This window comes from Panthera pardus, unplaced genomic scaffold, assembly GCF_024362965.1.
Source record: "Panthera pardus isolate Hobbes unplaced genomic scaffold, ASM2436296v1 HiC_scaffold_12, whole genome shotgun sequence".
Lineage (NCBI taxonomy): Eukaryota > Metazoa > Chordata > Mammalia > Carnivora > Felidae > Panthera > Panthera pardus.
The window spans coordinates 51946624-51960468 of record NW_026526677.1 but is presented as its reverse complement, the minus strand read 5'-3'; the positions used below and the strand labels follow the sequence as shown (position 1 = coordinate 51960468).

General features: G+C 51.5%; 1 protein-coding gene across 3 annotated transcripts in view; it reads right to left on the bottom strand.

Moving 5' to 3' along the window:
- ARFIP2 (ADP ribosylation factor interacting protein 2) overlaps nt 1-13845 on the bottom strand; it is a 15469-nt gene extending 1624 nt beyond the window's left edge. The window contains exons 1-8 of one of the 3 annotated variants that reach the window (XM_019456137.2): nt 13711-13845; nt 12776-12916; nt 12426-12522; nt 11585-11703; nt 11176-11397; nt 10492-10649; nt 10173-10347; nt 8961-9728 (exon numbers count right to left, since the gene is read on the bottom strand). In XM_019456137.2, the coding sequence (XP_019311682.1) occupies nt 9573-9728; nt 10173-10347; nt 10492-10649; nt 11176-11397; nt 11585-11703; nt 12426-12522; nt 12776-12874 (1026 nt within the window). In that variant the 5' untranslated portion in view covers nt 12875-12916; nt 13711-13845 and the 3' untranslated portion in view covers nt 8961-9572. Of the gene's footprint in view, nt 1-8960; nt 9729-10172; nt 10348-10491; nt 10650-11175; nt 11398-11584; nt 11704-12425; nt 12523-12775; nt 12917-13604 lie in introns of those variants that run through there. The other 2 variants (XM_019456138.2, XM_053900035.1) reach the window with 2 other exon arrangements.

Genomic DNA, 13845 nt, shown 5'->3' with positions numbered 1-13845 from the left:
ACTTAGCAGAAAGCCTGACATAAAGGATTGATCTATATTTATTGAATAATTATTCCATAGTTCAACAAATATCTATTAAGTGCCTACTTTGTACAGGCACTAGGGATAGAGCGTAAACAAAACAGATATGGTCACTGTCCTTGTAATGGCGATGTTTTAAAAGTAAATAAACAAATACATACTTATAAACTGCAGGGGAAGGAAGTGCTATAAAAAAGAAAGGATCCTATGAGAAACAACACTGATTTGGTTGGGTGATCAGAGAAAGCCTCTCCAAGCAGGTAACTTGTAAACCGAGCTCTGAGGGTTGGAAGGAAAATGGTAGGGATGAGGGTGGGGGCATCAAAGACTGAGGGAAGGAAGTCATTCTGAGCTGAAGGAACAGCAGGAATGAAAGTTCTTAGGCAGAAGGCTCACTGAGAACCCAAAAGGACCATGTGATCAGTGCAAAGTGAATAAAAGACAAGAGGTAAGTCCGGGAAATGAGGCTGAAATGATATCACCAAGGACCTTGTGGTTAAGAATTTGGACTTTATCCTGATTGGGGGTGAGGAGGAGGGATGGTCCAATTTACAAAAAAATAAAAACAAAGTTAAAAAGCTCTTCTGGTAGCTATGAGGATTGCGGAGAGGCTAGAGTGGAAGCAGGGAGACCAGTTAGGAAGCTGCCTCAGTTCTTTGGGTCAGATGATGTTGGGTATTGGCAGAGATATAGGCAAAAAGGTAGAATGATTTGAGAAATATTCATGAGGTTGAATCAAAAAAACATCACAACGGATTGGGTGTGAGAGGGATAATGGAATGCCAGTAATGACTCCCAGGTTTTTCACTTAAGGAAGTGGTAGGCCATGCCTAGAGATAGTAAAAGCTGAAGAACTGATCTGGGGCATTCCGGTTTTGGCATGCTAGGTTTGAGACGCTATATGATATCTGGGTAGAGATGTAAAGTAAGGAATAGAATAGAACCTGTCTGGTTTTGGAAGCATTGGCATATTAACAGCACTTAAAGCAATGAGAATGGATGAGGCCTCCTAGAGACAGAGAGTGGAGAGTGAAGGAGAACCCAAAGGAATAGAAAAAAACCAAGAGACTGTGGGACTCTTCCAAAGAAGAGAGTGATTCCAGAAAGAAGAGATGGTGAAGTAAGATGAAGACTGGAATGCCCACCAGGTTTGCTTCCGGTGGCACAGTAGGGACAGCAACCAGGTTAGAGTTGTTGAATGATGAATGGAGATGAAGAAATTAACACAGTGGCATAGACAATTCATGACAGAAATGTGGCCACGAAGAAAGGCAGAAAAATAGCAGGACTACTTCAAAATAGGAGGTGACTAGAATCAGGTAACAACTATCTGTGCCCAGCTAGATGTATCATGGGCTTCTGTAAAGACAATGAATGAATGAATGAATGAATACATGCATGCAGTGGGGCCAGTCCAGAGCCCTCTCCAGGTTTGAGGAGGAACAGGGGGCTGAACTGCATGTGTCTTATGTTTGTAGAAGGGTGGGAATGAGTAGGAACAGGATAGGAAGGGCATCCCTGAGAGCATCCTCTCCTGATGTGGGCACTGGGACTCAGACGTTCTCTCTCCAGAGAGACTTAACACCAGGACAACATAGCAGGAAGAGGACAGATTGAGGGTTGGAGGAAGGAACAGGAGGTGGGAGCCAAGCTGAAGCTTCTGTCTGATGAAGGGGAGGGCTGGGAAGAAGAGTAGGAGTAGTCTACTGGGCCCTGCCAGGGCAGCTGGATGTCAGGCTCCGCCTCTCTCCAAGCCCAAGGGGCTCTCCCAGCCTGTCACACAGGGGCGGGGACTGGGCTACATCCAGGACGGACAGCTCCTCCCTCCCTTCCCCTTCCTGCTTCAGTTCCCCACCCAGACTTGCCAGGCATGCAACTGCTGAGGCCATACCCCAGCCTGAATCACTAAGATTCCCTTCTTCTCTTGGGCTCTTACTCCCATCTCTCCCATCCCACTGTGCCCTACAGATCTGCCCCCAAAGTCCTCTAGGCAATGGTTTAAGTGGACTGTTTATCACAGCAGAAACTTGGAGGATCTTGAACTTAAACCTGAGATTCCACCCTCCTTCCTCAGGCTGCCACTGCCATCCCTGCATCCCTTATCCTACCCATCTTTTATGGCTCAGTTCTAAAGGCACTTCATTTCCCCAATCAGCATTCACTCAACACCTCTGTTAGGACTGGGAACACAAAGATAAATAGTCACAGTGCAGCCTTCATGGATTCCAGTCTAACAAATAGGTGACTGCAATGTAATATGGAAGGCTTTGTGGGGAAGCACAGGTTGCTCCAGGAGCACAGAGGTCACCTAACCTAGAGCTGGGGCAGGGGAGGGGGGTTACTAGAGGTTGGGAGTCAAAGGAGTTCTCCTAAGAAAGTGCCTTTCATGCTGAGAGCTCCAGGATGTGTAAGAGTTACAAAGCATGGTGCCTTCTGCATCAGGAGACTGAATCACGCACTGTGACAGAGGTGGGCTAAGAAATGAGATGGAGTGATAGGCAGGAGCTAGATCATACAATGCTTTATTGGCCTTATTAAAGAGTTTAGACTTTACTCTTCCCTGCTTGGGGATTAAGTCCTCATCCAAAGAGCAAAGGAAACCTTGGGTAGGGTGGGGGGGTGGGGGGTTTAGGTGGGCAAAGAGGGTTTAAGTAGAAAGTAATAGAGTCAAAAGAGTAGCTTTTTTGACTGCTGTGTGAAAAACTGTTTAGAGAAGTTACCAGGGGAAAGGTGAGACTGCATGATATTCCACAGGAGAGGTGATGGTGGCCTTGACTAGGGAAGAAGCAAAGGGGAGGTGGAGAGAAGTAGATTTCACAGGGAGGAATCAACAGAAATTGATGACTGGTTGGTGTGATGTGAAGAGTAGATGGAGAAGAAAGAACTGGAGATGATTCCTTGTTTTCTGGCTTGGAAACTCTAGGAGAGGAGCAGCTGGATGAGAGGATAAGTTCAGGGTTTTAATAAGACAGATCTGAGAAGCCTATTGGGCATTTTGAGTGGAGAGGTCCAGCTGGCAGTGGGAAAGTTAGGCTGGAGCCTAGGAAAGAGAGCGGCCTGGAGATAGGGATTTGGGAGTTACTGGTGTAGACATGGTGCCCGAAGCCATGGTATTGGCTGACATCACCCAGACAGAGCATAAGGAGAGAAAGGAGAGACTGTGACTGTGCTCTGAGGAACTTCATCATTCAAGGCATAGGTCCAGGAAACAAAGCTTGCAAAGGAATTGAAAAGGTTATGGCCAGAGAGGCAGGAGAAACAGGAAAGAGAGATATCATGAAGACCAAGGAAGAAGAAGCTTCATGGATAAGGGAACAATCTTCATTGTGAAACACTGCAGAGAATCCCCAGGATCTAAAGCCAAAAAGAAGCTGTCACTAACTTTAGGGAGTATGGTTTCCAGGGGCTGGAGGAAAGGAAGCCAGATCCAGAGGGTGAGGAGGAAGTTGATTTTGAGCAGATGAAGAAAGCCAGTGCTGACTCCACTAGATCCTTGGCATCTGCAAAGGATGTGTCTCAAGGCTTTTCGGTTTCTCCAAATTCTCAAGCAGCATCCAATTTCCCCCATGACTTCCTCCTACAGACTTACGAGAGTCTCAGTATACATGCTTCACACAGCTGTGACTGGAGGTAGGTGACCACGGCATTGTTAAAAAACAATGCAAGAGGTCATCTAGGCTCACTTGCTTCCTAAAATGACTCGTTCCTGTCCACTAGCCCCCAAGGGTATTTGATCATTGGAGACCTCAGAAAAGTGACAAATGACTACAGGTTACAGTTTTGGGGTTTCTCTGGGACAGATGAAGCCTTAGAAGGATAGAGTCCTGAAAGCAAAGGAATCCTTTCAATAAGATTGGCAGGGAAGGAAAGTGATGCAATTCACAGTGCCATCTCCCCCATCACTGCCAGAATGAGCAGGTGGATGAACCATTTAATCAGCTGATTAACCTATCAAACAATCAAACTTCCCTGGGCATACTCTGGACCAGGCTCTTGAACTTGGAACTGGAGACACAGAGCTGAAACAGCTGCACTCCCAGTCCTTCACCAATTCTCAGACTAGCGTGGGAAAGAGACATGGAAATACAGTACTATAATGTGGTACGTGTCATGATACTGATATACTCTAACTATTATGGACAAAAAGAGGAGGAAGTATCTAACTCTGAAGGTGGTGGGGGAGAATAAAGAAGGCTTCCAGAGGAAGAGATATATGAGCTGACTCTTGAAGGAGTTTGACAGGTACATTGGGAAAACAGTGAGTAAAGGAACAGAAGCATGAAAAATTAAGAAACATGGACCAGTTGGGGCAAGAGAGCAAGACTGAGAGAGCAAGACTTGAAAGGGCAGAGGTTGTCCTAGATGTTTTCACAACCCACTCAAGGAGGGCTCTCCACCTGCCTCTCTAGCTGTGCCTTCACTGCTCATTCCTTAAATGTTTATTAGTTCCTAAGGTCTTTGATCCAGGACCTCTTCTCTTAGTTTCATACTCTGCCTGGGAAATCTCATCAACTCCCATAGCTTCAGTAACCATCCACTTGACTCTCAAAGCCTTATCTCCTGTGCAGAAAACTTACTTGCACACCAGACCCATATACCCAGCTCTATCTTAAAAATCTCTACGTGGATGATGCATAGAGATTAGTCTAAAACTGATTTTCCCCCTAACCTACTCTTCCTGCTGGCGTTTCTTATCTCAACAAAAGGTACCATCATCCACCTGGCCACACCAGCCAGAACCCTGGGAATCTTCTCAATTCTTCCTGTTCTTTCACCTTTCAGATACCAGCTATGACTATATCCTATATTCTGCTTCTAAAATGTGTCAAAGTTAAAAGGTCAGGAGATTTAGGAGCCAATCCTGACTCTGACACTAATCTCACTAAGGCAAGGTAAGACACTGGGCAAGTTTCTACTCCAGCCCCTTACTTGTAAATTGGGATGGGGAGGGTCTTTTTGTTCTCCAAATCTGCAATCCCCTGGGTTCTCTTTCCAGCCAAAGGTCCCTACAGACTGTAATATGTGCCATGATTAAATCCCATCTTGTACCACCTTGAGGATTTGATTGCTTTCCACGGTAAGGCTAGGTGTGCAGCTGCTTCCACCACCCTTCCAGAATAAACATTTGCTAAGTTTAGGGCACCCATGACACTCCCTCTGGACACCCTCTCTCTAGCCATATGGTTTTGCTCTGTTTTTCTGAACACAGGCTGTACTATCACAACCATGGGCCTTTGCTCAAGCTCTTCTCTCAGCAAGAATGCCATTGTCCCCTAAGTGGCTGAGGCAGCACCTGGCACAGAGGGTGCTCAGTATATGTTGGTGACAGGAGAGCCATGTTTAAATCACTGCAGTTCCCTCTCACCAGACAGAGACTCAAAAGCACAGGCAATAACAAGACAAGTGAACAAAGTTCCAAGGAAAAAGACCTCTACTTAACATACAAAAGCCTCCCCACAGCATAAGGTAGTAAGTGCTCTGTCACTGGTGGCATGTAAGCCAAGAGAGGCAGGGCACCTGTCAGGCCTGCAGCTCTGATTGCAATTCTGCAGCAAACCAGAGCCCTACTTAGGGGATGAATGGGCACTGGTGAGCTGGACACACAAACAGGGGGAGAGACCTGTGAAAAAGACCTCTGCACCGACTCCAACCTTCCAGATTTCATCTTCCTACTGGGGCTAGTCCTGGGCGTATGCTGTCCACATCAGAGACCCCCACACCAGGAACAAGCCCAGGACCTGCCTTCAGTCAGACCGACCTCTCTGGGGTGCAGCCTGCCCCTCCAACCTGCAACCATCTGTCCCTGCAGGTTTGCAGCCCAGGATCTGAAGCCAAGTCCAGAAGGGAGGAGGCTGGAACCAGGGAGGGGCCTGGGGTCCTCCAGGCAGGGCCCAGGCTGAAGGGGAACCAGAGGGGTCTTTTCCTACAACAGGCAGCCTCCGGATCAGGCTTCCTGTCAAGGGAGCAGCTCTAGAGGAGGAAAGAGTGTCCTCCACCCTAGCTGGTGGGCTTCTGGGTGGCTGAGGAGGATGGTGGGGGAAGCTAGGGGTGGAAGTGTCTGCACCCAGGGAGAAAGGAACCCTTCAGACAAGCTGGGCCACAAGATTCCAGAGTTCCATTCAGCAACCCCACCCGCCAAACCACCACCACCCTCGGCCGCAGCGTTCGACACCCTCCGCCAACATACACAAGCTACCAAACCCCGCGCTCCTCCAAGGAACCATCACCCATCCACCCGCGCCTCCCCCCTCAAACATGGACCTCACGTGAGCAGCCACAGCCCGAAGAATCCCCCCACTGCTCTCACAGACACGGACACGCCTCACGTGGACAGAGACAGGCACAGCTTTTGAAAAGCATCTGTGCCCCCACCCACAGACACTCGGACAGACACACCGCGGCTCGGACCTGGACGCGGACCCGAGCAAACAGGGACACAAACGCACCCCTGGGGGCCGCCCGTCGCACTCACCGCGGCGGAGCAGGATGGGAGGGCCAAGGCCCAGAATGCGGCCACTCGGAGCGGCCCGCGGCGCTGCTCCCGCTGCCAGCGCCCGTCCGCCCGGCCCTGCCCGCGGCGCCGCCCCACGTCCCGCGCCTCCGCCTGTCCCCGCGCCGGCGCCGCCGCCGGACCCGCCGCACAGGCCGGAGGGAGGGGCCGGGGCGGGGCTGCGGACCCGCCGGGGGAGGGGGCGGCTCGAGTGCTGAAGACCCACCCACGGCCCGCCCGCCGCCGCGGAGGCCCCGCCCCCTTTTACCCCACCCGCCGGGCTCCCCCAACCCCCTCGAGGCTCCTACGGGAGCTGCCTCAGCCGGCGGGTTGGGGAACGCGTGAGCCGGATCCCGGATCCACGATCTCTGCCAGCTGCCTCTGGCTCCCGACCGCTCCGGGGCAGGTCTCAGGAACTGGGCTGAGGCTCCGTCAAGGAAACGCAGCTGGGCAGCAGAGATTTCGGACTCTGGGAGCCGGTCCGGGCCCTCCAGGAGGTGCACTTCCCAGCTTTCTTCAGGGGCTCCTTGGGAATATGCTAGTGTGCTCTCTGCTGCGGCAGGGGGATACGGGATAGTCCGTACCTCGGCATGGATCTCTGGGCGACGGAAGGGCCTCCAGGTGGAAGCACAGCACCCAAAGCGCTATGAGAAGGGGCGGACGGGGTGGTGAAAGGTGGGGGACTTGATTTGGCTATAGGTGAGGAGACCCCTCGCGAGGAGATTATGGTTCAAACCATCCAGCGACTCCCTTCCACACTCCAAAAAACCAGAGCAATTCAGAATCATCACATTGTGGAAAAGCAGCCCCGGTGGTAAATAATAAAAATTATAATAACAGTTAACAGGGACTGAGTGCTTATTATGTGCCAGACACATAACGAATCACTTTACATATATTATCTCCTTAATACTCATAATCTTAATAGGTATCTTCTTTTATTAGATGTGTTTTACAGCGGAAGAAACTGAGGGCCCTTGGCTCCCCAGACGTTAACCCTGATCAGCTAACTCACTTAGAAAGTGGTGTAGCTATGGTTTGAGCTCTGCTTTAGATCTTGCCCCCAATCACCTGGAGATTCAGTACATTTCATGTTGGAAGTCCCCAGTGGCCCATAAAGTGGGGGGTTGTATGTGGACCACCCAACCTAATAATCAAGCTCCAGTCAGATGACTGCAGGCTGACCAAAACCCAGAAAGGCTGCCTGGAAGCTGCAGAGTCAGTGACAAAGAGCAAAATCAGGCTGTGTGGATCTCAGTGCTATGACAATCTGCTGACTGGATTGTCCCCTTCTTCCAGCTCTTGAGAGAGGTAGGGGAGAATGTTGAAAAATTCTGGAGCTCTCCTTGACCAAGAAGCACAGAAGTGATGGTACCAAGGCCCTGACTGAATCAAAGTGCTGTTGGGGGTACTTTCTTGTCCCACACAAAGTTGATAAGTGCTCAACACCTGGGTGCACCCTCAACCTCTCATCCACCTGATGAGGTCTGGCACCCAGCACAGGTGCTCCAATGTTTGTGAATGAGTCTCAGCATTCATGCTTGCTTTGGGGTTTTGGGCCAGGGCCACTAGACTATCCAATGTAAGGGAGCCAGGGTCTGTATAACACTGTTTCAAGCCTCATGAGGACTACTTTCCACAACCTTAGATTTCTCCCATCCCATCAAACTTGTGCTTGAAAAAGCATCACAGCTACCTTTCTCCTCTAAAGACAAAAGTCTTTAATGAGCCTGAACAGGCCCAGTGTGACTCCTTGCTGCCTCACTTCCCTAGCCCTCCTCTAGCCACTCCCCTTCCACTTTTCATTTCAAAGTGAATTGCACTCTGGTCCTATCAGGGCTAACACATACACTGGCCTCTCTGCCTAGGTTGCTCTTCTCCCTATTGCTTGCCTGGCTGTGCCTACTTGCTGTTCAGTTCTTAGTTTTCAAGTTGACATCCCATCTCCGTTGCAGACTGGGCTAGACACCCCTCCTCTGCACTCCCATAGTTCCCTGAACTTCTGTATCCTAGTACTCATTACTGTATTGTAGTTGCCTGGTTACTTGTCTCTATCCCCCACTAGGCCATGAGCGCTTGGGCAGGGACTGAGTTTTATTCACTGATGTTTCCCCAGGGTCTAGTGCAGTGCCTGGCAAATAAAAGCACTCAGTAAATATTTGCTGTATGAATGAATGGATGATGAAGGTCAGCGGGCCCAACCCCCTCTAGGCCCCATGCTCTTAAGACCATAGCTATCTCGGTGCTGGCCTAAAGAGCAAATAAAGCTTCAGCTCCAGCTGGGGCTGGGGGAAGAGTAGGATCTCAGACTGTTCCTGAAACCTGTGACTTCAGCTATCTGGCCTCTGCTCTTCTGACTTGATAGGATTTTGGTGTATGATTAGACTGAGTATTTCTCCACCCAGCCCACCCTCCTAGAGTCCCCCCCACAAATTGACCTCACTGGGCCTGCTTTTATGAAAGGTTTATTCCTAGTGCTAGGTCCCAATCTTCCAGGGCTCTAAGCACAATTAAACTGGGTGGGTTGGTGAGGGGAAGCCCATTCAGATGCAGGGCCAGAAATGGGGCTCCCCATTATCCCCACCCCTTTGGTCCCAGTCCCCTTCTCTGCATTGGGGACGCATAGAGGAGGGACAAAGGGTACTGGAGGCAACATCATTGGCTCAGGGGAGCCCAAGAAGAGCTGCCATTGGCTGACAGGGCCTTTTGAGACTCTGCCATTGGTCAGGGGGCACACCCCAGGAGCTGGGGATAGGCCTGAGGAGTAATGCCATTGGCCAGGGAGTGGTTTTGTCATAGCCTTTGGCTGTGGAGTGGAAGGAAAAGATCTGGGAATGAAGCCCAGTGGCCAGGAAGATAAAGGACAGGGCAGCAGCTGCCGGGCCTGCAGGCCCCCTCCCTACCACAGCAGTGTGGGCAAAACTGGTATGAGGCCCCAGCAAGGGAAAGGGAACCCAAGCCAGAGGGCAGGTGGCAAGGGATGTCCCATGTCCAATCTCTCCCACCCTGGGACTGCCTCTCCCAATGTCCTTCTTGATAGCCAGGTTTGGCTAGGAGCAGCTCACTGCTCCTCTAGCCAGGAGGGCTTCTCAGCTCCTGGAGGCCGCAGCTTGATGTTGAACTGCTGCAGGGTCTGCTCCAGTTGTTTCTGGTTCCCAGCAAAGTAGGCTGACACGGCATTGTGGAAGAGCAGCAGCTGCTTGTGCATCACCTTGATCTGGGGGTCCAGCAGGGTCAGCTGAGACTGGACTCAGATGCCCTTCTTGAGCCTGAGCCCAGACCAGGGGTACATGGATTCTGCTCTGATAGTGCTTTCAGGGTGGGGGTTGACCTCCACTAACGGAGTCAAAGGATAAGGGCAATCTGATGGGAGAAACCTGACTTGATTTGCCGGGTCTGGCATTCTGGTACCCCAGCCCAGGGTGAGGTGATTTTTCCCAGTTATGTTCCTGGGATCAGCAACCAAATCCTCCAATAGAAAAGGGCCAGGGATTGGAGGGTAGGTGACTGGAAAGGTCCAGGAGTTGAAGGGGCTGGAGGAAAGATCCCACTTCTTAGCCAGGCTGCATTTCCCCATCCAGTGATGGGGAGGGTCTTAGGGGTAGAAGGTCAGTGTTATAGATGGGAAAGTGGACTGGGGTCAAAGGGGTGGGGTTGGCACCTTGTTTTCTTCCAGGAACTTGAGCTTGATGGCCACATCTCCCCGCAGCTTCTCATATTTGTCCCGATGGGCCTGGAAAGTGGCCTGGGCACTCTCGAGTCGACCACGCGTCCCTGCATCCCGGGGGCCTAGGCTCAGCTCCTCTAAGTCTGTTCGGTAGGCATCATATTCCAGCCTGGGGAAGGGTAATACAGGCTGGTCTCCACCCCTGTGTCCACACATACTTTCCTTTCCTTCCTCAATTCTTACGACCCCAAAGCTCAAACTTCCACCCATGCCAGCCAACTCCCAAAACCCTGGGCCCTGCTGGTGCCCACACCTGGCAGCCTCATACTGTTTGACAGTCATGAGTGTGTCTTCCATGGTCTTGGTGACCAATGTATTGATGCTAGAGACAAAGAAGTTCACAGCCCCTAGCAGTGTCTCTCCATTCTTGCACAGCAGCTTCTGTGTCTCTGCATTGTAGCCAAATTCCTCCTGAAGGCAGAAGGGGAGGACAGGCCTTGAGTAACAGTTCCTACCTGAATCAAGCTGTAGGGCCCTCATTCCCCTCCTCCCCAGGAAGGAAACAGCCATTGAAACTGGAACAACCAAGGACTGCCTCCAGCAAGGCTCTCTTAGCCAGAAAGTTAGTGGGACCACCCAGAAATGCCTAGGGTAGGAATGTGGGAGTGGGGTTCTCAGATAAGTTCACAGGACTGGAATAGGGAAAGCTAGTGCAGCAGGCAAGGGAGGGGCTCTGATTAGGCCGAGCACTGATGCAGAGAAGGGTTACTTGTGAGGCATCTAGTGTGCCATCTCCCCCACCCCTCCAACTTCTGAACCTCTGTACAAACCCTTAGGCTGCCTCCACAGGTGAGTGCTGCTGGGGGTAGGGCTGGGCCCACCCTGGAGGGGTTCTCCCTCTGGGCTGCAGGAGGGAGGGAGGGAGGGAGGCTGAGGGCTGACTGCCTGGGAGGGCCCGGGCCCAGTCTCCCCACCCTCTTTGGCCTGACCAAGGCACCTGAAGCTCTGGGGACTTCTGGCTGAGGTCAGCAAAGGCGTCACCTAGTGCATGCTGGGTCTGCAGCAGGCTGTAGAGGTGGGCTGTCAGTGCCCGGCCCAGCTGCAGGACACTCTCATACTTGCGCTTCGTCTCACGCAGCAACTCAATCTGCAGCTCTAGCTCCAGGTCCACAGTCCGGGAGCCTCGGCCGAATCTTTCTGACAACAGCTGCTTTGTGCACTGATTGGGAAGTGGGAGAATAAGTCAGAACCCTAGCACCCTGCCCCCCGCCGCCCCTCCAAACAGGTATCTACCCTAGCATCCCCAGGCTCCTAGTCTCAGCCGTAGATGGGATAGTGGAATTCAGAAGATGGGGAAAAGGTACCCAGGGGAAGTCTGGGGGAAGGGAAAGGTACTTAAATCCCACCTTATATGTATTGATGCCCCATTTCTTGACAATGTCAAACTTCTCTCCGGCGATGCCCCGAGCCACCTCATCTCCGGGGCCAGCAGGAGTGGTACTGTGAGACGGATGGCGGCCAGACCCTAAAGGACCAAGTTCTCTGACACCAGCCTCTCTCAGACATAATCAGATGTCTCTGTGGCTCCACCCGTACCTCCCACCCAGCATATGAAAATTGCTTCCCTGAAGTAGCAGAAACTAGGGACAATGAGATTCTCCTACTCACTAGGAAGAACTCATACCTTGTGCCCTAAGACCCATATCCCAATATACATCTGGCCTCCTTTTGAGGTGGTGATGGGGGCTGGAGTGGGGGAGGGAGTTGCTGGTGTATGGGGACAGAGGAAACAGAAAAAAATACACTGAATATGGGGTGGCAGGTCAAGGATGGTGGATCCTGATAGCAAGAAACCTAACATTCCCATGTGGAATCTTAGTCAGTGTGAGATTCAGGGCTGTTTGCTCCTCTAAGTTTTAGAGTCTAAAGTAAAACTCTAAGAAGCTTCAGAGTTCCAAATCAGGCTCAAGCTCTAGAGCAGGGAGAACTTCTGTGAAACAGAGTTCTTAACATGATTTGGGTGGTGGCAGCAGAGAAAGAACAAATGGACACATCTCAGGGGCTAAATGGCAAGTGGGAGCAACTGGACAACCCTGGGCTGAGGACAGTCCATAAGGTTCATACTAGCAGAAGTTCCCAAGATCTCCAGTCATAATTCAAGCTTTCTTTGACACATCCTATACTCCCCAGAACCATTCCTCTCCCTCTCTCCACTCAAGCTTCCTGTCCTGTTCTGATCATTCATACCTGTGGGGATGAGTCCATCACCAGAGCCCCCATAGCCACCAGACACAATGCTGGTTTCATTGAGGTTGGGTCCTGACACCATCACCTGCTGGAGGTCCTATAGGCCAGAGAAGAGGGGGGCTTCAGGAACATAGGGGCAGCTGAAGCATTTGGGGGGTGAGAACAAGCTTGAAGCATCACAGAGAGAGCACACAAGGGAAGTCTGCATAGAATCAGAACGAAGATTTGTAAAAAGATTGGAGGGAGTTAGATAAGTTAGGGTAAGGCTACTGGAATGGGGTGAAAGGCCAGGGCTTATGATTTGGGATTCCTAAATTGAAACAATATGGAGAAGAATCAAACAGAAGCACCTGCTCCAGCCCATCATCCTCAGGAAGCTGCCCCGCTTCACCGTTCCCGTGGATGGGGATCTCCATTGTGGCTGCCTTCCCTAGGATCCCGTCCGTCATGGCTAGGGAAGGGATTGGAGTCAAAGTCTCCACCCCAGCGCCCTGCAAAGCCCAACACAGACAATTCTGGAAACTGGCCAGTACTCCAGAAAGAAAGGTTTCCCCACCATTTCAGAAGTTTTGGAGGCTGTCCTAGGACTTGAGTATTCTGGGGTTTGGCCACGACTCCTTTCTTCTCACAGATATGTATTTCTCCTCTCCAAGGTGCATTATTTTTACACATGCACACCCGGGCCCCAGGTGTCTTCTTGTGAACCCTCAATCCCACCAGGGCCCCGGTGATCATTCATGCATTCAGTCATTTGACAGACATTTAATGAGTGCCTACTATGTCTCATGCATTATTTGAGGTCACAGCAGTGACCAAGAGAGATAAAGTCTGTGCTGTCTTGAAGCTTATCCCCATGCAGCTGTTTCCCCCCATCCGATTAACCCCTTTCCAAGGCTCAGGAGCCTACTCCTCCCATTCAGGTATGTTCTCCATTGCTGCTTGGCCTTTCACACTCCTGTAGTGTTTCTTCCCCTTTTCTTCAGGGGTCTCCCTCTCCTCCATCTCATGCACCTCCTCTTCCTCGTTCCCCCCCCCCCCCCCCCAGGCCTTAGTTGAATCAGTTGGTGTATATTCCCGGCCTCTGAGTAAAGCCTCTTTTTCCCAAGACATAGGTGATCCCTTCCAAAGTCAGTTATGTCCCCCAGGTGTGTGAGTCCCCGCCCACCCCACCCCTCACACCTGGGCATCAGGTGTGTCCTCATCCTTCCCCAGAGCTCAGTGGCATCTTTCCCTCAGGGCAGGTTCGTGCGTTCAACTTCCCCTCGCCCAAGTCTGTCCTCCTCACCTCGGGCCGGGCCGCTCTTCCCCTCAGGGCGCCAGGCCCGGGCCGCGCGGGGACCTCGGGCTCCAGTTCCCGTCGCGATCCTAGCAGCAGGTCAGGGATTCGGCGGAAGTGACGTCCCCTCCCGGGCAGAAGAAG